Source organism: Empidonax traillii, unplaced genomic scaffold (genome assembly GCF_003031625.1).
Source record: "Empidonax traillii isolate 1590-97213 ecotype Southwest subspecies unplaced genomic scaffold, ASM303162v1 scaffold138:size3245559, whole genome shotgun sequence".
Lineage (NCBI taxonomy): Eukaryota > Metazoa > Chordata > Aves > Passeriformes > Tyrannidae > Empidonax > Empidonax traillii.
Genome location: NW_020955331.1, coordinates 54428 through 79105, shown reverse-complemented (window position 1 = coordinate 79105; position 24678 = coordinate 54428). Strand labels below are relative to the sequence as shown.

At 39.5% G+C, this 24678-nt stretch overlaps 2 protein-coding genes across 2 annotated transcripts in view; one reads left to right on the top strand and one right to left on the bottom strand.

Annotated features, from left to right (window-relative positions):
* Positions 1 to 24678, top strand: part of PSMD1 (proteasome 26S subunit, non-ATPase 1) — a 73608-nt gene that overhangs the window by 10774 nt on the left and 38156 nt on the right. Inside the window, exons 10-16 of the mRNA XM_027884092.1 lie at positions 1325 to 1413; positions 2029 to 2107; positions 2875 to 3048; positions 4027 to 4138; positions 4784 to 4980; positions 5549 to 5644; positions 6206 to 6270. Coding sequence (XP_027739893.1) covers positions 1325 to 1413; positions 2029 to 2107; positions 2875 to 3048; positions 4027 to 4138; positions 4784 to 4980; positions 5549 to 5644; positions 6206 to 6270 — 812 coding nt within the window. The remainder of the gene's footprint in view (positions 1 to 1324; positions 1414 to 2028; positions 2108 to 2874; positions 3049 to 4026; positions 4139 to 4783; positions 4981 to 5548; positions 5645 to 6205; positions 6271 to 24678) is intronic.
* The window catches only part of HTR2B (5-hydroxytryptamine receptor 2B), an 11248-nt gene continuing 3609 nt past the window's right edge, over positions 17040 to 24678 (bottom strand). Inside the window, exons 2-3 of the mRNA XM_027884093.1 lie at positions 20114 to 20314; positions 17040 to 18177 (exon numbers count right to left, since the gene is read on the bottom strand). Of these exons, the coding sequence (XP_027739894.1) occupies positions 17297 to 18177; positions 20114 to 20314 (1082 nt within the window). The 3' untranslated portion in view covers positions 17040 to 17296. The remainder of the gene's footprint in view (positions 18178 to 20113; positions 20315 to 24678) is intronic.

Below are 24678 nucleotides of genomic sequence, written 5' to 3'. Positions count from 1 at the left end.
TGGGTTCTCATGGATTTTTTTTTTCTTCTTTTTGCTTGTATGTGAAGAACCCAGAGCCTAAGGACCAGATCTCAAAAATGATTAAAATTTTAAGTGGGGAAATGGCCATTGAGTTACATCTGCAGTTTTTAATACGAAACAACAATACAGACCTCATGATCCTCAAAAACACAAAGGTAAGAGAGGCTTTGTCTTGGATTCATCCTGTGTTTGTTTTGACCATGTTGCTTTTATTTTACAACATTGTCTTATGTTTTAGCATGGCCTCCTTGGGTTTTGTGAATACAAATATGAGTTTTAGTCATTTAAAAGTTGAACTTGGGGGGCTGAAGAGCTGGTTGCACCCAAAGAAAGCCATATAATTAGATGGTTTCAGCATACAGCTGGTATGACCTAGTGACAGGCTGCTGTTATCATGTTGATTTTTTAAAATTTGGTTTTCTCATTGGTTATAAAAACTAATCTTTTCTCACCACTTTTCTTGGTGGGTTCATTTTTCATCTGTTCAGTAATATGAACAAAACTCACCTTCCAGCTCCACGTCGGATCCATTGCAAATGCTGCTGGTTGGGAAGGAAGGGAGGGAGTCAGCCAGGACTGTGAGTTACAGGTGTCTTGGTTGAGGTGTTTATGGGCTCAAACCCACAGCTTGGCTAAAGGAATCCTGGTATGTGCTAAGAGACCAATTTTTCCCTGTTGGAGACAAAACCAATCAGATACTGTAATGTAGGCAGTGCAAGTGAATTGAGTAACTGATTTTGTTTTGGAAGATGTTACTCATGGGTGGAATAATGAAAACTTACAGGTAAATTAGATTCTCTTAACCTAAAGGATTATTAGAAACCATAGGAGAAGTTTTTTATATGTGAAATAAGATACACATCATCAGTAGAAGTGTTAGGGGTTGCTTGTTAGTGTGCTCATCTATTTCAGGATGCACTTCAAATGTATTGGAAAATCTTTTCCATCTGCTGGTTAAGTGCTCAGGAGTGATTCTGCAGTGTTCTGGGAATGGCTTGAAAACGTCAGCAGCACACTCTGCAGTGCTCAGTTCTGGGAAATGAAAAGGGGGGGTCTCCAGTTAAGTTGCCATTGAAATAATCACATCTCTGACAGAAACTCATAGAAAGGATTGTTTTGCATGGGAAGGATGGGTTGAGGATATATTAAAGAGTATTAACAATCTATTAACTGATTAAAGGGAAATTGCTGGTTAAATTGAGGGTCATTGCAGTCCATTTCTCTGGTGTACTGGCAGGCATGTTAAGTGACCTGGAGCGTATCTTTTGCTGACTGGTGATACTGATTGTTCTTGTTCTTTCAGGATGCAGTGCGGAATTCCGTGTGTCATACAGCAACTGTTATAGCAAACTCCTTTATGCATTGTGGGACAACCAGTGACCAGTTCCTTAGGTAAATCCATGGCAAGGAAGCTCGAGTGTCATTTAGAGGTGTTTCGGCAACATTGTTGCCCTGCTTAATTTGATGCTTCCAAAGCTGTAACTGCAGAACTCTTAACGGTCTTAGAGAATTGTTTCCTTTCCTCTGTACTCACAAACTGGCTTTATTTGACTGCTAACCATATGAACAGTTGGAGGGTGGAGATCTGGAACTTCTTTTTGTTTACCAGCTGGAGAATTTCTGAGATGATGTGTCTTTTTTTGGTAGAGACTGACAGTGCTGAATGACTCTTGGAAGGAAAATATATGGGCTGACCTTACCAGGGACTTGAGGAAAGCTCCAGAAACTGCTTCAGTTTCTCCCATAGAGTTGGTGGGCTGCATATGGAGCAGTTGTACTCCATGTTTCATTGATATCACTCATATCTAGAAGCTTGACTAAAACCAGGCAAAAATCAGAGCTGGTGAAAGGGAGAGAGGTATAAAGTGGGGATGTGGTTAACCTGCTTTCCTTCTGGAGCTACTTTCTGATTTGAAAGCAGACATCAGTGCTCTGAAACCTTGCTTACAGGATCAGGAACGGGCTGTGTGAAAAACTTTGTACAACCTTTCTCTTTTCATCTTCTAGAGACAATTTGGAGTGGCTGGCCAGGGCCACTAACTGGGCTAAGTTTACTGCCACCGCCAGCTTGGGTGTTATACACAAGGTAACACTGCATTCAGTTCTCTCTGCTCAGTATAAATGCTTGACTTGTGAACACTGAAAACGGAGAAATGGAGATTCTGAATGGTGCCTTCAGTGTACCTGGCACAGCTGTAGCATGTTTTGAGTCTTTGCACTAAAAATCTGTGCTTATATTATTTCATATGATATCAAATATAATTTATGGCTTGTTTTGCCAGGAATCAAAAAAGTGGTAGGATAACTTGGCTCAAGAAGAGAGCCTTATTCCTAGCTCTTCTCTTCCCTTCTGAGTCAAGAGATTCAGTAGTTTGCAATTAAAATTGCATTTATGTATTTCTTAAGTTTTTTTGGAGAGTTTTGGACACACTTAAGTCTTTACTGCAGTAAGCTTCATTAAGGTTGAATAGTGGTCATTTTCTTCAATTTGATTCACAGAGAGGGTATATTTAAAGCTTTTTTTAAATAAAAAGAAGTCTTTGTTTTATGTGCCTCAGCCCTCATTTAAGTGCTCTAGTGAATGAATTGGTGTAGCTTCAGGCCCAGCGTGTCCTGGTTTAGACCAGTGACCAAGTGATTGGTGAATACTCGTATACTGTGGTTACTGGAAGCCCAGTACAGAGGGATTCTTTTCTGCTGATTGTTCAGCAGTGAAACACTAGTTCTTGTGGAGAAAGTAATGGCTACAACACATTTTCTCTTTATGTGTTTAAATACTATTATTAAGTGTTTACATCAGCTGTTTTTTCACCTTTCACTTCCCACTGTCTTTCCTTCCTACTGGACATACAGGGTCACGAGAAAGAAGCATTGCAGCTAATGGCAACGTACCTGCCCAAGGACACCTCTCCAGGGTCGGCCTACCAGGAGGGTGGAGGTCTCTATGCCTTGGGGCTCATCCACGCTAACCACGGTGGGGACATCATTGACTACTTGCTGAACCAGCTGAAGAATGCCAGTAATGATGTATGTGCTGCGCTCGCTGATGAGCCTTTGTCTTGCATGGAATATGCAGAGGGTGCTGGCTGGTTTAGAAATGGGGGGTAGAGGTAATTAAGACCATGGCAGTCACGTGGTACTTAACCCCCTCTGGGCCTTAAAGATTGAACTGGATTAAAGGATGGTTTTAACAACCTTTTGCTTGACATTTAGGAAAGATTTCTAGGAAATTCTTATATATTTGAGACTGTAGCTTCATCATATTTACCACTTGTTATATCTGCTTTGTTTTGTGGGTGGACCTGCAGTATTCAGGCACTGTTACAGCTTGTGGCTTAGCTGTCAAGGAAATAAGCCACAAAATGTTTCTGCTGCCCTGCAGTTTTAATGCATCTTGCACAATAAAAAGTGTTTTACTTCACCACTTTACTATTTGTAGACTTCTACAAAAAATGTCTTTTAAAGTTGGGAATAGATCATTTTCGCAGCATGTTCTCTTCTTCTCTTTGTGGAATTTCAGATTACTTTTTTTGAAATTCTGTGAACAAATCCCTCTTGTCTTATTGCAAATGTACTGCCTTTCCTGTATCTGTTGTTGGAACAGAAGAGGTTATAGACTGTTTAAGTGGGTACTGATTTACCTTTCCACTTAAAAGCCATAACTAGCTGGCTGTTTTTACAAATGGCACAGATTTATGGCTTTGCATAAATCACTCAGTGGGGAAAAAAGACCTTGAACTTTCTAGAAGGTCTCCAGTGCTGTGTGTAAAGCTTGTGATACTCTTTTATGGGCTTCTGAACCTCTGTTTCTATTCTATTTTCTGCCTCTTTCATGGGACTACTGCCTAAAACAGTGAAAGTGGTATTTATAGCAGGTCAAGAGGTCAGTCTGGGTAGCATGGGGATAAAAGTTTGCAGCTTTATGTTAATGGAAAGATGTCTACCTCAGCTGAAGGCATGTTGTTCCCTGTTTTGTGATGACTGACCTTGCATATGCTTGTCTAGATTGTGCGACACGGTGGCAGCCTGGGCCTGGGTCTGGCTGCCATGGGGACAGCACGTCAAGATGTGTACGATTTGCTGAAAACAAATCTATACCAGGATGATGCAGTGACAGGTAAATGCTGTGCTTTCAAAGCAAATAACCATCTGAGGCCTTATCAGGCATCTGGGTCTTTTTGGTGGTGGTTTTTTCCTCCCCCCCTTCCCCCGCAGGTTTTCTGCTAGCGGCATAGATTGTTTCTAGCTGTGTTTTATTTACTGACCTTTTTCTGATCAGCATGGTTCTTTAGTTATGTGTCAGTCATGTTCAGAGGTCCTGTCAGGACTGATCTGTGGCACTGTGCCAAGTATTGATAAGACATGCTAGGTCTTTAAGCAGTCCCTTATTTTGCTCTATTCTTTCCTTTGTCATGTGCTTTTTATTGAGTGTGCCTGATTTCCAGAGACGTACTTTTTTGGGGCTGAGAGACAGGCTTAGAGAAGCTTGTGGCAGCAATTATTGCATTGGTAGGGACTCAGAGGAAAATGATCTCAGCATCTCTTGGCCCAAGGAAGAGATAATTGAACTTGGTAGGGAAGAACACTAAATTGTGGCTGGCAGGTCATTACAAGCACATTTGGCCATGAATAATGGAGTTGCTGGGCAAGGTGGTGTCCAGAAGCAATTGGTTTGCCTACATTTCATGGTTCTCTAGATACAATATTTACTACTTTTGGGAACAGAATTCGTTTGATTTTTTTGCTTTTCTGTGCTTTGCAGGTGAGGCAGCTGGCCTGGCACTGGGGTTGGTTATGCTGGGATCTAAAAATGCCCAGGCTATTGAGGACATGGTTGGCTATGCACAGGAAACCCAGCATGAAAAGATCCTGCGAGGCCTCGCCGTTGGGATTGCTCTGGTCATGTATGGGAGGATGGAGGAGGCAGATGCTCTCATTGAGAGTCTCTGCAGAGATAAGGCAAGTTGAGCTGGGACTCAGTCCCTGACTCTTTGTTACATGGGTGACCTTTCTCTCTGTTTGTGAAATCTCCAGCTACAGTGGGTTGGCTGTTTTGAATGTTACATAAGTCTGAAGTGGGGCTGTTTCACAAGTTGCTTCACTTTGATGAAAAATACAAGAACAACACAACCTAGTTGTGTATTTCTTTATCCTCATGCTTGGTCTTTATTGTCTTGTGAGCAGCAGAAAGGAGATGTAATGGTTAAAAATAGATGAAGGTTGCTGCAGGTGGGTCATTCATGTAGTTGGCTCTAGAAGTGGTCAACAGCAGATAACAAGTAAAAAGCAGAATGACACAGCTGCTATATATTCCTTGACAGCCTGTGGCATAGTAACTTTCTGTCCCCCTGAAACTGATAATAATAACTCTGCTTTGATGATTATCCCCTTACTTGTCTCAAATAAATAATTAAGCAGCGGTGCCACCTGTTTCCAGATCCCAGGCCCAAGAGTAGAACAGATTTAAGGCCAGAATTACCATGTCACCATTTGGATGGATGTTAAATATCGATGCTTTCTCTTCCAGGATCCAATTCTCCGTCGTTCTGGCATGTACACTGTAGCTATGGCATACTGTGGCTCCGGGAACAACAAGGCCATCAGACGCCTACTGCATGTGGCTGTAAGTACTGTGGGCTTAGGAGCACTTGGGGAGAAACTGGTGGTGAGAAAGTAAGCACATTAGTTTGACAGGCTTTGTGTCTGCAGTGTTAATATTCTGGTCCAGATCGGAGATTGTGAAGTGAAGAAAGATTTCCATAGCACCATGAGTAGAAGAAAGCTTTTCACAGCACTATGAGTAGAACTAATAGGGCCTTCCAACATGAGGGCAAGTAGACTTTCAGCAAGAGAATATTCAGCCTGGTATCACAGAAGAGGAACTTACTAAAAAAATAAAATATGTACCTAAAATAGTTGATAATGGGCTTGCAGTGAATAGTCTGTGTAATGATGGCCTGGAGAAAAAGACAATTTAATCTGTAAAAGATGAGGTCTGTCTGCTTTTTGACTGGCTTGCAGTCAGTGTGTGAACAAGGATGAGGCTGTTTCAGCTAAGGCTGTACATAATTGTTAACTTTCTCTATAATCCTTTTTTCTTGAATAACTGCCACCTTGCCTGAAATGTTGCAGAGTCCTCAAGTGTTTTAACTATACTATGAATGTCCTGTTTTCCCTTTTGTAGGTGAGTGATGTGAATGACGATGTGAGGCGGGCAGCTGTGGAGTCACTTGGTTTCATTCTGTTCAGGTACAGTATCTTCCTTGGTCACTTCTACAGCCTTCAATTTGACGTCTATTACTTTTTCAGGAAATGTGTGGTATTGCTTTCATAAAATGACTCAATTGCTAACTCAATGGATGTTGAAAAGTTAAAAAAACTGAGAGAGAATAAAACTTGGTTCAGAATTAGAAGCCTTCCTTAATGTTCAGCAGATGCTTAATGAGTCTTTCTGTTGGTTTCCAAATTTTACGGCTTAATTGTCTGAACAAAGATGAAGTTGACAAATAGAATGAAAAATTAATATTTGTAGGATTGAGAGTTAATGAAAAATTAAATATATAGTGCTTATGCCAGACCTCCTGAAGGCATCAGTACTCAGACAAATATATCTGCCTAATGGCCATCTGAAATGTTCCTGGAGGTTGTGACTTAGGTAAAAAAAAACTGAAGAAGGACATTGAAATAGTTTTTGGTTTTTAAGTATTCACTGTTAAACCCTGACAGGTTACTGGGATTACATTGTAATGTGAGCCCATCATGAAACAGTCACAATATTTGCTTTGGTTTCTCAGTGAAGTCTATTGCTGAAGTGGTATTTTGTACTGCCCTACAGTTCCCTAGCTAAGGGGAGTTTGAGGTGGATTTTTTTTTTTAATTGGATTGGAAAATTGGAAGGCTCTGCAAGGACTACACCTTCATCTGTTAATACAGATCTGTGTAATCTGAGCCCTGAGCCAAACTGCAGCCTTTGAGGGTGTCTGAGACAAGGTAGTGCAATACTTGGGTCCACACTTGTAGTTTACATTCACATCTTTGTGTTGGTGGTTGTCCTTAAAAGCAGGATGAGAGGTTTTTAAAGATGGGATTAAAATTCTGGGCTACTGATGTGAGCAGTCAATTTGTCATTACCCATTTGTTCCTCATGTAGAAGTGACTCTGTATCATCCCATTTTACCTGAAGGATATTCTGGCAGCAACTGGATGTGGTTTACAGACAGGATGGATTCTCTCTGTGGGCAGCAGGCATCTCCCAAGTGCTTCTGCTCTGTTGTTTCCAAAGAGCACAGCTTGTTCTGTTCTGCACAGCAATCTCTGCCTCTCCTGAAGCCAAGGGGTCTGTTTAACTGACTTCTGCATCTGTGTACAGAATGAAAATTCCATGCAGGCCTTCCATAGTTTCAGGCATCTTTTTTCCAAACAGGTTGTGACAAAGCCCTTTTGATCTCAGATTTCAGTATAATTTTTCTTTTCAACAAATGCAAAACATAGTTGGACGTCAGTAGCTCCTACCAAAATGAGAAGTTTTCAAGGCTCTGAGCTAAACCATTTACCGTGTGCTGGCATCTGGTTGGATCAGCATAGTTCAGGGACTGTTCTCATCTTATCCAGCAATGAGAAAATGAGTGGCATCATCTTTGACTCTTTCACCTGCTCTGCAGTGGTTAAGATATTATCCTTCCCTTTCTGGAGAGGTGCAGTCCAACACCTACCTGTACAATAGGGAGGAGCATTTCCTTGTAAAGTCCAGTGTACACCTTACTTGGTAGCCAAGGACTAGAACTCTTTAGCTGATTATCCCTGGCAAAAGGTTTGGCTCAGGCTATCGTAGTTTCCAACACTTTTCACTTGATGACTTTCACGACATACAGGATGAGTTGTTTGCTTTAAGACACAGCTCTGGAGAGAGCCCTTGGCTTGTCTAGCCCAGACCCCTGCGTTCCCATGCAACAACGGAAGGGATTTTCTGCTCAGATGGCCCCACAGATCACCCCTGGCATTACTCTCTCTAGTTGTAAACCAGAAGCAGTATTTCAGTTCCTAGAAAGAAGTGTCTCTTGGTGTAGGGATCTGGGTGCTGGTCTTACAGTTATCTTTCCTGTTTGATGAAACTGCAGTTGGTACTAACTGTGCTGTGGCCCAGCTCAACACTGCAGGTGTGCAGAGACATAAAGAACAAGTGATGGGGAGTCAGATTTCATTACTAAAAGACACTTCTTTCTTAGTACTATTGTTTTTGAAGTCTAACTGCGTTACTTGTCTTAAAGGCCTCTAATGCAGCATTGAATACTATCAAGAGTAATTAATTGTCAGCTGCTGGGTGTACAAAGCTTTTGAATGGAGTGTTTTGTGATGGGAGGTGAGCAGGTCTGTGACACAGTGGGATAAGCCCCAGAAATTAATCTTGTCATAGGTGAAGGAACGTGGCTGAAGCTCCTGTGAGAAGAGTTCTCACTGAATTCTTTGTATGTGGTTACAGAAGGGGAACTGTGAAGTCAGGATTGAAATAAGACAATAAATTTGTTTAATGCATTCCAAGTTTCTCTTGGGGAATTCATGGCTTTAGTGCAGGGTTGGACATGCTGGAGCTGTGAGTTCATCTGCTGGGTTGTACAGTACAGCAGCAGGAGTAGCTCAGATTTGTGCTTCTGTCTGTTCCTCCTATAGGAATAGTAAAATCCATGCAAGGGTGGAGGTCACCCAGTCAGAGAGCGGTGATTTCCTTAAAAGCACCATTGACTGAACATGACAGAACTACAGCCCACAAACTCACTTTGTGTCACAAGTACCTAGCTTGTTTTCTCCTGTTATTACAGCTATCTGTGAATAAATGTTCTTCCTCTTGGATTTGAACTAAAAAGTGTCGTAAGCATCACAAACCCGCTATTTTTAGGTAATACATTTGCATAGCAGAACATTCTGTAAGGCTTTGCTGTCCTTGTTTACTTCTGTGAGTCTTCCTTGCTAGCACATACATACAACCCTGTGTACATTCAAGAGCACATCTTGACTTTTACGGCCACAGTTAATGAAAACAGCATAATATCAGAGTAAAATGTGGTAGAACGTAACACAATAAAACATGGCATTTAAATTTTAGAGCAACAAGGTTTTGCTTGAACTTGAAGATTAACTTTTTATATTTTTTAAGCATGGAAATATTTTTTTTTCTTATACTTCTGAATTACTGGAAAAATCTACTAAAGAATATGTGTGGCTTCTTCATTATTCAAAATTCATGAATCAAGGTTTAGATTGGATGTACTAGTCCAGGTTCTTAAGTTTTACCTAAAAACTGCAAGCTTATATTTTCTAGTGTGTTATGAAAGATACCAAATTACCCAGTTACAGCTTGGAGTAAGCATGAAAAATTGATGAAATTCTTACTTCTGCAACAGGATCAGTGGCTGTGTTTGCTCAGCAGTTCCTCTGGTACTTTGAGGGTGAGCCATGTAAGGAACGCTTGATGTGCTCTGGGCATTGCTCAGAACATCAGCTATGCTGCAAGAGCTTAGAAGGGATTAGGAGAGCAGGGATTTGTGCTACTGGACCAGTTACACTCCAGGATGTTGGGTGCACACTTGCCTGGTTGTGGGAACGTCTGCAGGCAGGTCACCCAGGGCAGCAGAGCAGTATCAGTCATACCGCTTGAGCTTCAGAATACATTGCAGGGTCCTGTTCACATAGTACAAAAGTTCCTTCCTTGGCCTTTTTCTGGACTCCCCAAAGCTTTCCAGGGTACCCTGTATGTAGAATTGAACCTTGACCAGCTGTGTTGTTGCTGCTCATTCTTGCTGTTAATTGTTTCGAAGCAGTCCATGGGTTCAGGCTGGGGATGGAGAGCACAGCTTGCTGGCTATAGGATTTGCTGTGGCTTTTTCGCCTCTTGGCTTAGTGCCAAACAAAAATTAGGCACCAGTTATATATTTTGCAACAGATCTTTTTCATGCTGCTGTATTGAATTATCAGAAAAGACTCTGGTGCAAGAGAAATGTTTCAGAACTGCCTCCTCCTTTCTTCCTCTTCCAAACTAACAAGACAGTCAAAATAGTGCAGCATAAAGACCTCTGACTTTACATTTTCCCTCTTTTAAAAATAGCCACCTTTTACAGAAAACATGTTAAAGTGTTATTGTAAAATGGTAGAGAGGCATGAATAAAGCTTGAGATGTTTGGAGCTTGCAGAGTGGATGCAGGGCTGTACTGTGAAACAGCAAGAAGAAAAGTGATGTATTGACTTGGCTACTGTAATGTGTTTCTGTTTTCCCAGTTCTGATGCTTTTGCCAATGATCATAGATGGCAAACTTACCTTATTGTTGATATTTATATATTGTTCCTTTTTTGTGCTGAAGTGGTTTATAAAATATTTATGGCTGTTGGAAAACAGCATTTAAGGTGCTTGTGATTTCTGGTCAGCCTTTTTTTTAAGACTCTTATGATGGGATGGAAAACATGATAAATTTAAGTGTTTTGCTTTTTAGAAATGGAAGCAATTATTTTTATCTTAATTTTTACCAATTTATATCATGAATTGATCTTTGTTGGTATGGCAGAGTGAGATGTGATTGGTTTATGTAGTCAGCTTTATTTTTATGTTATTAGAGCAGCGCTGCAGTGTATCTGAACACTTTGGTTGATATACAAAATGAGGAGGTAAATGTTTATTGTTATTGTAACTATTAATGTAGGATAGAACAAATCTGATTTGTGAGAAAGCCTCAATGTGGGATGCAGCAGTGCTTCAAAGCATGAACTAAAAAGGTTTAATGCTCTCATAGGAGTTAAGTCAAGGGGAATGAGAGTCATGGGGAAGTAGGACTTAAGTTGTAGGATGCTGCTTTTGCCATGGTGAAGTATTGTTGGGAAAAGGCTAAAGGCAGAAGAGGGAACAATGCAGCCTCTAGAGATTCCCAAAAGGAAGGTGTAGTCTCAACTGATAAGTGTACACTACCCAAACAGGGAGAACTCTGCATGGCTTGTGTTCAGTTTTTCTTTTTAGGACGATGCAAGTGAAATAGTAATGTTTCCTGCTTTTGTATTCTTTGTGTTTACATAGCCTTTGGTATTTTAACACTTTTTTTTTTTTTAAGACAAGCAGATCAGATACTTGGGTGTTATTCCAGGAAGACTTGGACGGTTTGTTTTCTTTAACTCCTCTGACCTACCTTTATCCAGAAGGCAGATGGCAGATGATCTGGGTAACTGAGTATGAGGATGACAGTCACTCTACCGTGATCTGTACCAGTGACTTTTTCAGTGTTTTCACTGTGAAGAAGAGGAATTTGGTGAAACACACCTGCTTGGTAATTCTTGCATAGGAAAACTTGAAAATGTTTTGTTTACTCTTCAACCAGTTTTATCTTTGTCTTATTCAGTCTTCCTGGGAGAGGAGAATGAGGGTCCCTTTCAGTGAAAGGAAAGTAGCAGAAATCTCATTATAATCAGAAGAAGCCAGAGACTTTCACTGAAGTCTTTCTGGTTTGAAAATGCCTTTATCTGCAGGTCTGAAACTGGAAACAGAGCTATGTTCCAAACTGGAACTTGGCATCTGGCAAAACTAATCAACTTCTAATGAGAATTGTAGCTGTACAATCAGATTGCACAAATGCATTCATTGTTTCAAGGAATACAGTATGACATCTTGCATTGGTTCTTTCCCTGCTATTGTTTTCTCTTTGTTTTAGACTATTTATATGCATGAGATTTTACTTACTTTGGAATGTAGGGCTCGGAGCCTTTTATCACTTGACAGTTTTTGAAAATCTCAGAAGTGTTTCAACTTCCTCCTATAAACTGGAATGTCTACACAGATAAGTAAATTAATGATTGGTGTAAACCTGACATAGTTCTTTCAGCCCAGCTTGTATCCTGCTGAAAACTCCGAAGTTACTCCTTCAGGAAGTTACTTACTCCATAGGGCCTAAAATAGTGCCTGTAATAAGCCTATAAGCTTCTATATAAAGATTTCAGATCACTTAATCACAATTTGCATGAGAAGAGAGAGAGAAACCAATCTACTATGTTCTCCCCCTCTAATTGCAGAAAAATATTTTCCTTCTCTAGGAGTGTACATACTAAGGTTTTCTGACTGGCTAACTGGATATATTAAGCACTGAGAATTATAACTAATGTGGTTTTCTGTGGTTTTCACTCCTTGAATGTGCCTTAAAACTATTGTTCAACAACTGAACTTTCAAATTAAGTAATCAAAAATGCTGAGATTCTTTGAACCTTTAAATGAAGCTGACAAATTTTTTTTTTTAAGGCAAAAACTTCCTATTGGGTTTTTTAGGGAATATTGATGTCCGTCTTGCAGAATAAAGGGCTCATTTGTTGTGTGGGGTTTAAGGAATTTGAAAATGAGTTGTCAGTAACTGTGTAGGGCATTTGTAAAGAGGATCCTTTAGAGAGCAGGAAGCTCCTAATTTTTAAGAGCATGATGTTGTTTTTCAGAGATTGGAAAGGACCTTGATACCTAGATGCAAGAAATCTGAGCTGTGGCATGTGTTGACATGAATTATTAAAAATAAGAGTAAAAATGGACACTTTAGCAAGCCATCTTTTGTATTTTTGTACCTAGCTTCCCATTTTAAAATGAAAAAGCTTCCTCTCCTTCTCTGCAGGGTAAAACTCTTCTTTTTCCATTGGAGGAAACAGTGTGTGTCCTGGGAATGGGCACTGATAGTAAACACCATGGTGTCATGCTAAAGCAAAATGATGGGAGCTGCTTCTCTCCTGACTGTTGTTTTTGCCATATTGATGGTTGCCTAGAGAGGCAAAGGGGAAGTGAAACAAAAGAAGGCTTCGTAACAGTTGTATGTAGACATCTTTATCAATATGAAGAAAGAAATCTAATGCTCCATGGTAATATTAAGTCAGTGCTGAGAATTGGCCAGAACTCTGGGACTCCCGGCTCCAGCTTGGAAGGCAGGAAGCCAGAAGAGCTCTGGCAAGTGTTCTGCTCTGTGGGCTCCAGTGCCCCAGGTTGTTCAGTTGTGCCTTTACCAGATTTACGGTCCTTACATTGCTTTGCTTTTCAAGTCTGATGTTATGTACAGCAGCCTAGAAAAAGATCTAGGGGAGTAATGCCTTTGCTTTCTTACAGCAGCTTGCAGCAACACGGATTTTTCCACAATAGAAAAAGGATGTTAAAAAACCAACACTTTCTATGAAGCACTGTAAAAAAAGTTGTACATGCCTTCTGTGTGCTGGTGAACAGGTTTGTGGCATCAGTTTCTCCTCTCAGTGCCTTGGCTTCTGCTTAACACTGGGGTTTTTAAATGTATTTGCATTTGAAAATTGGTACTAGTATGGCCTAATGTGATATGCTTAGGAAGAGATTTACTCTTGGAGGATACAAGATAAGTGATTAATACATTTTTCTAGATGCCTGTAAGTTTTCTGATAGAATCTGAACTAAAGGCTTGCAGCTTACAGAGCCGGAGATGGTTTAGAACTGGCTTTGTGAAATGCATTTGGTATCACAGCTGTTGAGATTAGCTGAATTTCTTGCTAATCTGTTTCTCAGGGTGATTTAAAGGCAGGGATTTTATTTGGTTGGCTTTGCTTGTTTTTTTTTGTTTGGTGAGGGTTTTGTGGTTTGTGTTTTTTGGTTGGTTTTTGGTCTTGTTTAGTTTTTTAGGTAATCCTTTAATTTGCATTTCAAGCCACTTATTGTATTAGCCTTTGAACTCCATTATTTTCCTCTCTGCAAGACTGCTGAGTCCTTATGTCCATGACTGTGCTGTAATTTTTAATTACATAGAAAGCCAGAACATTGATTATCTCCTAATGTATTTTAAATAATTAAACAACAACAAAAACACATTACTTGTCCACTGTTCTTCTAAATTGTGTTTCTTCCCATAGTGCTTGGATGTTGCACATCAGCTTTGAGTTTTGTTTGTTTGGCTTTTCTGTAGTTTAAAAAAAACTTAAATATGCCAAATAAAAGTTTTTGTGGTAATGAGACAAGTTGATCAAGGTAACTGTGTAAGTTATGGAGTGTATAGAGGCCATAGAGCTGACCAGGTGGTTGACTTGGCATGGGCCAGATTCTGAAAGAATTGGAAGCATTTTGCTCCAGGAAAAGGAATCCCTTTTTGTTTCTTTTGTGTTAAATGGGATGTGCATGACCTCTTTCTCCTGTAAAAATGTCCTTGTGTTCTACTACCAAGTGACTGCAAAGCTTTAATCAGTTATTATTGAGGCTGTTGTCTTTATGAAAGAAGCTGGAAGTTACAAGAATACTCTCACTTCACAGCCAGTGTGTAAAAATATATTTTACAAATTTGTGTTACCTAAAGATGGTGCTTTAGTCCTGAGCCTCTTGCCTCGCTTGTCGATACCACACCAAGTGTTGTCCTTGGTTACCATACAACAAACTTGTGCTTTCTTACAGTAGCTTGCAGTGACTCTCTGATCTTGTCTTGCTAATGAAGGTGATGTCTCTGTTCAGATCTGTTCTTGTAGAAACAGTTGCTAAAACAAGATCTCTGCCGTGCATTATGTTGTCCTTCTGTTTTGTAGTTGTGCATCTCTCATCATCTTTCTTTTTGCTCTGTTGTTCTGCTTTCCAGAGCTGTTATCTGAAGTCTCAGCTTATTTGCTTTGTCAGTGGACAAGCAATGTCTTCCTACACTTAGTGTGTTAATTGGAATGTTCTTGCTTTCTTGCTGATGTGTTTCTGTCTATTGAGAAGTTTCCTTTCTCTGTAGGAAGACTGGGTTTTTGATTCGTCACTTGCTCGAGGTTTATTGTTGCTGACTAAATTCAGTAACTGGAACATGTTGAGCTTCTATTTACAGTTACTAGAATTGAGAAGATACATCTTTGTTGGATGAGACTTCTTCAAGGTTTATTTCCTGTTTGTGGAGTCTAAGCACTGATTACAGAGGGTCCTTGAAATCGTTCTCTGTGGGACACTTAGGGCAAATTACTCCTCGTGTAAGACAGATTGCAGACTGACAGGTGTACAAGAACAGGGTCAAACAGAACTAAGTTGCCACTTGGTTTTTTCTAGATGCTGTGTGGCATCTGTGATGTTTCTTCTGGAAAGGGAAAACTTTAGTTGTTGCTGAAATTAGATGATTGTTGCCTGCTAGATGAACATTTTTTGTTTAATTAATGTGGATTTTTTTTAAGCATCAAGGGAATTTTCAAAGGTGACTTCTTGCTCTCTGACTGCAATAACCCCTCAAGAACTGTACTGTAGCTGTTTGCCTCTCGGTGTTACTCCTCAGGAAAACTGGTTCCTGCATTGCAGATGATGCTTTTAAGGCTTTTCCTGTGATCACTCTGTGCAGGGATGTGGTCGCACCTTTCCCTGGACTCAGAGCACCTGCTCCAGGTTAAATAAGGCACTGGTCTGTGATGTTTTCAGCTATGTAGCTGGAAGTTTTGGAGGGTTTGGTGATTTTTTGATCCTACTCCTCCTCCCTCTTTGAGCTTCAAAGTAATCTAGGTCCTGTTAAAGGCTTTTGATGCTCAAACATTTTTAAGAGTAGATATCTTTCATAGCTATATCAGTCCATCAGTTCTGGTTTTTAACTACAGAATCCTCTTAAACAAATTTTGATTGCCTGAAGAGGAATGAGAGCAGTTAGAGCTTTTTCTGACTTAAATGGCTACTGACTATCACCCAAAAGGGGAGGAAGGAGACAACTTTTACTGTAAGTACCACAGATATATTTTTAATGCTTTCTCCTGGAAATCTCTGGCAGTTGTTATGGTAGGCTCTGTTTGGAGCTTGCATATGTTTTAAATTAAATATATAAAAATAGATGTTACAAGGACACGTTATCTTTAGTACTTAGTGTTCTGCAGATGAAAAAAATCTCAGCCTTTTGCTGTACATAATTTTAGTGTGTAACTAAAGAATGCTGAAAACATGAAAAATGAAAACAAAGCCCAAGCCGAAAATTTTACTGGAAATGGAAACTGTTGAAAAAATGGTGATCTGGGTGTTTGCTGTTAGAACTCCAGGACTTTGGGGAAATCCAATTTCTTTTCCCAAAGAGCTTCAAAATAATTATGGAACTATCAGAAGCTTCTGATTTCCCAAGTGACAGACCTTGGTAGCCCCTAGAGGTTGTGAGAACCGATTCTTTCTATGAATGTTGTGCTCATATAGAAGTGTAGAGCACATTGGAGAGCATGCAGGTTGGGACCTGTAATTCTGTGGGTTTATTCTATGATTCTGTGGTTCCAATCTCACGCCAATTAATCCAATTAAATAATTTTGAGCTAAGGTAAACTGCAATGAACTGTTGTCTCTGCTGTCTCTTAAAACACTTGCTCTTATTTTCACTTGAAGTAGCTATTCTGTCTGTGATTTTTGTACTTTCTGTGAGCTACATTGAATGAGGGAAAGCTTTCACTGTAGTTCCCATAGCATAAAAAAGGAAGTTTGTTCATGTAAGTTATAGGGATGTTCCAGGCACTGCCTGTCCTGCTTTACTGATGATCACTGATCATGTATCATCCTGGTTTTATTAAATATTTCATTTTCTTGGCATGAAAAGATAAAAGGGCAGTTTTCTGTAACACATTTGACAGTACTGGGCTTATGCATATGTGAGTATAATGGAGATGGAATTCAGGTGGGTGAGAGATTCTGCCTGTCCCCACAGTAAAGAGGTAATTTCTGCACACCCAATGTTTAATCATGCCTTGTGGAATGGGCACTCTGGAACAAGTGATTCTGCTTGTGGCTTACATACCCTGAGAGAACAAGAAAAGCTGGCATGTGGATACTCGGTCTCAGCAGAGGAATGTATCTGTAGGAGGGAATGCAGTGAGCTTGTGTGCTGCTCTCTGTACAGAGATTTAAATTAAAACCAGCAATCTTGCATCCCCCTGATACTTCCATTGTAGACCATCAAGCTACAGAGTTTTGTCTTCTTGCCAGAGTGAATGTTAAATATAGTGTTTGTACAGAAATGCTTTTCTTATAAAGATGTGCTTTGAAGAGACTGAAGATGATGAGAACTGAAGTCACATACTCAAACTGATTTAGGTTTTATTTATTTCCCTCTTCCTTAGGCTACAGTTCTGCATGAGTCATTTTTCATGGAATGAAGTTGCAGTTGCCACCATGGCAACCGTGGAGTTGGGGTTAAAGTAGAGAAGTCTTTGGAGGAGAGGAATTAATATAAATTTATAAGATATTGCTTGCATAAATAACAGAAAACAGTAGTATTTATACCCTCTTACAGCACAGTTATCTAGAATAATACATACAGCAATGCTATACACAGACTCGGCCGCAGTCCCACTATACGTAGCTGACTTGTTCTTCTGTTTTATCGACTTCGTTCTCGGTGAGCAGCAGGGTGTCCAGCAGAATGGCCGATGATGCCTGGATGGGTGAGCTCCTCAGCCTCATTGGGCTCTGGTACATAATGGGGTTAATCCCGTTTCTCATCCCATTCATGACAAAGAGCTTGGAATTTTCTGCCACAGAGCTTCTAAAAGAGATCCTGCTGGAGCGCTTCCGCAGGGCCTTGATAGGCTTTGTGGTCCGATAGTTGCAAGTGATATACCTACTGAAAGCCTCCCTAAATGTTTTGTTGAAGAGCGTATATACAAGAGGATTCACTCCCGAGGATACATATCCTATCCAAACAAATATCTCCAAAAGCTTTTGGAAAAGCTCCTTGTTGCAGGAGTTGCACAGAACTGAACTTATGTTTGTTATGAAAAATGGGCACCACATTAACAGGAAAAGAAAAAATACAATCCCCAGGACTTTTGATGCCCTTTGCTCGTTGGTTATGGTTTGCATGGACTTCCTCCCTATTGTAGATGTCCTGCAGAGAGGCATATCACTGGACAAGGTCTGGTCCTTCCTGGAGCCATTTAGCATGGCCACCTTCTCTGGTGAGGAGGCGGGTGTCGTGTCACGCTGGAACACTGTGGACACCGTTGACCAAGTGAAACGCTGGGGCGGTTTGTTGATCAAATAGGCCTTCTTGCGCAGCACTTGGATTGTCAGAAAATAGGTGACAATCATGATAGCGAGGGGGATGAAGAAAGCAGCCACTGAGCCGTACAGAATGAAGTCATGAAAACGATCAGGCGTCAGGAGACACGTGATGTTTGTGGAGTTGCTGTTTCCATCTTCAATGCCTCTGATAGGGACGGGGATTGCAATGCCTACGGGAGAAAAAACAAGTACTTCAGCATGTGGTAATGGCTTGCAATCTCTTCATTGGGTCTGGAGCCTCGGGGTTTTTAAAGGAAGGTAATTCCTGAGCTCTGGAGCAGGCACAGGGGGACAGACACCATGTGAGTTGCTGAGAGCATCACGTGGGTAATTGGGCAAACAGTACTTGTAAGACTTGGCAAGCCAAGCTTTAAGAGTGCCCTTTCTAAGGACATTGGGCCTAACCCTTAGCGATTGAGGAAGTGGTATAAAGTTGCCAACTTTTCAAGTGTAAAACACATGAATTGCTTTGACTCTAGTTGTTAGAATTAGTATGGCTTTTTCCTCCAGTAAAATCTGTTTCCCTAATGCCATCTGCTATTTTTTTTTTTCCTCCAGGGTAACCTTTGCACTTTTTGAAGGGCAGTTTTGTAAACACATAAATCTTGTCTTTCCCTCTTAAATTAAACGAGTGACTGGACACAGACAGCTGATTTTTTTTCACTCTGCTTGACTCTTTCATATATACAAGTAGTTAAATAGTTGCCAGAATTATGCAGTATATGTTTGAGATGGATTTGTTGTTTAAAGTCTCCTGCATATTTAGGAGTGTTTAAATGAGGATGGCTAGCTCTGTAATTCACCACTCGTTTAAAAAAATGTTAGCAGTCTTGTCTTTTAAATGAATTTTTTATAACCACTAAATTACAGTCAGCACTTCATTTGCCAGCAGTCTGACATTACAACAAAAACAACAGGTTCCTTGCTGTCTGGTGAAGGTTATTTGTGCTGTTTTCTGATACCACTTAATGAGATCTAGGGATTTACTGTATTCCTCTGCTGCTCTGCTTACCGAAGTTTGTTGAAGGCAATGAGAAAAATGGGTTACCCTTCAGCATCTTGATCCCTTTCTCAATTAGAGGCACACCTTCAGATACAGGAAACATTTAAAATGAGGATTGAACCAAATTAACCTTTGATTTGGAGAAACTGGCTCAGCTGCAGAGCAGTTTTGTGTTAGATAAAAAGAAATTGAAAAGTACAGCAGTGGTTAATGGCAATAAATCAGGCATTAAAAGGTCAACTCATAAGTGTCTTGTCATACTAAGTTTTTTTTTTTCATTTTTTTTTTTTAAGTCAGAAATTTTGGGTGGATGTACCTATTCTCTTATGCATCATTGGCCTTAATAATGAGAATAATTTTGTTTTCTCTTGCTCACAGAGCATACAGCACTATAGCTGCCTGCAGAGTGCATGAAGTTATTTGAATTAAGTGTTATCACATTTGGCAGATTTATTGTTTCAAGCATTAAAGACATGTACATATACATGCATGTACATCACAGAGATGCTAGTATCATAAAGGTTTGTACATTGTTATCCTTTATATAAACTGTTGAGTGTTTGTTGTTTGGTTTTTTTTTTTTGTTAGATAATAACCTTTTTATATGCTGTATTGGCAGTGGGGATGTTCCCAGCCAGTGATTTAGCCTTCAGTCTTTGGTATAAGTAATTAAAACCTTTCTGTACTTGTTTCATGGGGCAATTTTAGGCACAGATTTTACCAGCATCTAATCAAGGCTTAAAACTGTGTTTGGGACAGAATACATCACCACAGGAACATGAGTCTTGCTTTCCTGGGAGACCTGCTGTGCATGTGGATATAGTCTTCTGATTTTGGGACTTTTAGGACCATGAAGAAAAGTGATGATCATCCTGACTCAATCCTTGGCCATTGAGTGGCAAGCCTTATAAGGTGCAGCAGTTCAGGCAGATTTTTGTGATGTATCTATGTATGATCCAAGAGGTGGATTTAGGCCAGCCTGGGTGTTGGGGTCCACTAATCAATAACACTTGACTAAATTTTCCATTTTGCCCAGTTTTCACCTATTGCTTTAGACATGAAAAGCTTCTGTGTTCCTTTTGCAGTCTCCAAGTCTCACATACCTATTGAAATGAGCCAAACCACGATGATTTTGATGATTGTTGTAGCCCATGAATTGTACTGACTAGCCTGGATTGGCTTTTTTATCGCAATGTAGCGGTCTAGTGAGATGGCACAGAGGTGCATGATGGAAGCTGTGGAAAAGAGGACATCAAGGAACAGCCAGATAGGACACAAGGCAGTTGGTAAAGGCCAGGTATTGTCTGAAAGAGAACAGAAAACTCATTAGAATCTGAGCTTTTTGAGAATTTTCAGTGTGTGATTTTCCTGTGGCATCAGTGCCTTGGAGAGGTTCATAGGACTACAGGAACTGAGCTTTGCCCCTGCCTCAGCTGGATTCTGTCTTACATTTTAGTTAACTCTTAACTGCCAGGGTTGCTGCTGTTGTATTGATTGTATTGATCATCGTATTGCCTTTCCCTGTCTTTTTGTCCCTTTTAGATCAGAAGTTCTTTGTGGCAAGGGCTCTGGATTAAAAGGTTTATGAAAAATGGGCCAGGAGTGTTTAATTCTTGCCTGCCCGCTGCTAAATGATTATTTTCAACTGTTTCTCCTTGATAGTCCTATGATTCAAGGTTTTATTAAATGGAGAAGATCATGGGTCATAACCAGTGTAATGGTCAGTCATTGTAAAATCGTGGTTGAACCTGAGTGGTGATTTTGAAGAGTCTGGTTCACACAGTTTTAAAATGAGTTTGCTGTGTCACTTGAGCAGATACAGTTGAGCACTAAAGTGGCAAAGCAGGGCTGTTCTGTCTCAGTAATGATTTTATAAAAATTGAATGCTTTCATGAGAGTCCTTTTTTTTTTCCTCCCCCAAGAGGAATGGCTTGGATTTTAGGTCTGGCATCCTGTTTCTTATGGTAGTTATCTGTCTTTAATGTTAATCTTCGTAGCAAACATAGGGTCTGTCAACTGCATTGTGTCCAAGGTAAAGGTTTCGTAGTGTTCAGCTTTTCCGAAAGGATCATTTTTTTGAGAGCTGTGTCTCCTCTGGCAGTGTCTACAATACCAAATGAACTTAATGATTTTTAATTGGTTTATTTTCACTAGTTTGTCTTGCAATCCAGTGCTAGCAGTGTTCAGTTTGGTGTGCACTTCAGTGCTGTGTGTCTATAAGGATGTTCTGTAGTCCTCAGGAACAATGTGTGAACAAGGAAGATTTTTCTGGTTTTAATGGTAGAAGTTGATCTACTAGATATATTCTCCTCCCTTATAAAATTCAACCATGCTCAGTCAGTGGGCACATTAATAGTATAGCCAGAGAAATCAGTTCTTTGTTGAATGGTCATGAAAGGGGGAAAAAAAAGACATTTCTAATAAATCAGATTGGTTTTAATTTCCTTGCTTGGAATAAATAGATCTGCATGCTCAGAGTGCCAAATGAGCTGGACTTTTATAATGTCCAGCCTTATCAGTGTGGTAACACTGCAGTAGTTTGAGATTAAAACATTTTTTCACAATGTGACTGATAGATATTATAGTGGTGTTGCCTTGGCTTGAATTATAAGCTCCAGAGTATGGAAGATTATAAGGACACACATAACAAGTACTTGTCTGCACTGGTACCTACACTGGGACACCTTCTGTGTTAAACAAAGGGAAGGGACAGAAGGAGCCCTGAACTGATCTCAGCTATCCCAAAGCACAAGACTTGGGCTGAGGATGACGTAGGCAGTGAGGCAGAAGGTAAAGAAGCAGTCTGTTTTCAATTTCTTAACCAGGTAGATTTTGGTACCTACCATACCTATTTCCTAAAAATAGATTTAGTAGTTGAAATTATGCTTCAGAAAAATTACTCTTGTCAGGCAGGTATGAGAAAGTGGTAATTAGTATATTAGGATAGCTTACTCATCTTTAATTTTGGTGTCTGCACTTTAAACTGACAGTAAGGTGTGGTGCATTTCTGAAATGGATTTCCTTTAAAAAGGAAAGCCAAAATGTATTCTGGCTCATGTAACCAGCTCTAATAATAATAATAAAAAAAAGAAACCGTTAAAAGAAATAACTGATTTGATGGGCTTGAAATGTTTTTGCTCACTCCAGAAAGTTAAGACAACAACTTCTGACTTTGTGATGAAGGATTAGTTAAGATAAAGTATGAACAATGGGAATTGTGGTGTACAACTTGAAGGATGGCAGATAACACAGATGGACTTCAAGTGAGCAGCTAATACTTCTTTTGGAGAGTACGTGCATGTCACTCCCTGGATTAAAACTGTTTTGTGTTCTGGAGAACCACATTGTGATAAATTCTTTCATTTTTTATTTAATTTACTGTTTGCAGAAGAAAACCCTCAAATGCTTTGCAACAAAAGGCCCTTTTCCTTCATTTAAATATAGTTACATTTAAACACTGCTCCAGTGCAAAGCAATCCTGTATGTTTCTGACCTGTAAGATCTTTTGTGAGTTGCCAAGTGCAACTGAGCAGAGAAACATTTATATTTTATTTACTTTTGTCTAGTTTTGATCCAGGTGCTGAAGGCAGTAAGTTACCACCTTCATGATTATGGCATTATGTCCTACTATATTTGCATGTACAAGATGATGTTTTTTTCCATACAAAATCAAAGTAGACTTTAAATGCAGTAGCTGATAAGAACTGGTAAGTTCTGGTAAGGAGTGAAGAGTATGGTTATTATTTAAATGAAACACATATCATGAAACTGATACTTCAAAGTCCAGAAAAGTCACATAATTGTCTAGGATTCATTCTGAGGTGTACTTTGCTATAGCTTACTTTGATTTGTTGGTTACACCTGTGTTAGAAACTCTGTGCCTGGTGTTTGAGGGACTGCTCTGGGCTGAGTTACTGTGCTTTCCTGGTGTTGGTGTCTATTACAGTTTGCTTGGAAATGGGGAAAAGATGGAATAATAATTTCCCTTTAGGACTCAGAAAGCATCTCTGACCCTTGAATGTGATGGTGACCTGCTTGGTTGTTGTCCTGCTTTATAACTCAGAAGGTAAAATGAGTGTGTCCTGAGTTCTAATTCTCCTATATAGATCCACATTGTCAGAGCATTTACTGGGCTGACTGAGATTCTCCAACCCTGAGATTCTCTTTGGAATTGAAATGCTGATGTAAAGAAGCTAGGTAGGGGATTGGATTTTTTAAAACTTACTTTTAAATGCCTTGGTTACCCAATAAATGTACCTGCCTGAAAACTTGTCTGGTTTCTCCAGTTGTCAGGTGGTATAAGTTAAAAAGAAATTCTTTCTTTCTACAAACCTTGCCTCATATCCTCCAAGCACTTCAACAGTGCTGCTGTTGCAGATTTTCCTTATTTTGAGTCAAAACAAGATAGAATACATGCTGTAAGATTTGCCTTGCACCTTCAGAGAAATAAGATGAGCTTTTACTGCAGCTGTCTACCCTTGATTAATCTTTATTTAAGAAAAACTTTATTTATAGGAAATACCTTAGAAATGTGTAATCCTTAAAACAAAGTACAGTGTAGAAGAGCTGTTCTTGCTGTAAGCCAAAAGGTTTTTGGAAAGCTTGAGAGAAAGTACTACTTGTGTACATGTATAAGCATGATTAAGAGAGCTCTTTAAATAGACTTAGAAACCGTTTGTTCTGCTGTAAGGGCTGCAGAAATGTGTTACCTGTAAAGAAAGGGCTGTGTTGCTGTTAAAGAATAATGCTTTTGCTGAGATGGAAATGGATGCTTTCAGCCACCAGCTCATTTAATCCTAAACTTCAGCCTTCACATTGGGGGTGTGTGTGTCTGTAGCTGTGTGTGGTGTTCACACTCATGTCACTGCTGGGCTCTGTGGGTTGCCAAGGCTTTGTGTCTCCAGGCTGGTCTCTAGTTTTTTTAATTTAACCAAAGTGATACTTTGGGTTTTTTTAATTATACTTGCTTTCTGAGAAATAAACCTTTGTTTTCTTACTTATTGTCACTTATCTTTAGATTTGAGATTTTGGACAGTAGCCATTGATTAAAGTAGTTTCCTCTGGTAGTTTGCACAAGCAAGAAGGGAAGATTTGTTGTCGTGGTTCATCATCAGTAATGGGGGAAGATGAAGGCAGTGATTGCTTGTGATAGATTAAAATAATGGTTTGCAGCCTAGGATGAGCAGCATTACCTTCTGATTTTAAGTGGATGACTATCAGGAGTAGAGAATATATTTTAAAATATGGTACATGTACTATCTCCAAGTAATCCCTTGCCCACCAAGCCATGGACATCAGACTTCTTCCTGGTGCAGGCTTTGCAAATGGGAGGATCTCTCAAGTTTATTTGCTAATTTCACTATCCAGTGAATAGCAACATTTTTGCTTTCCTTGTGTAGTTCTGAATGTTAGAAATTTGGGTAACTGTTTTGAAAGCTGGATTTCAGAGAATGAAATTATCTACTAGTGTGGGCCCTCCCTTTTTTGGTGGCTTGCTTTTTTTTTTTTTTTTTTTTTTTTTTTTTTTTTTTTTTTTTTTTTTTTTTTTTTTTTTTTTTTTTTTTTTTTTTTTTTTTTTTTTTTTTTTTTTTTTTTTTTTTTTTTTTTTTTTTTTTTTTTTTTTTTTTTTTTTTTTTTTTTTTTTTTTTTTTTTTTTTTTTTTTTTTTT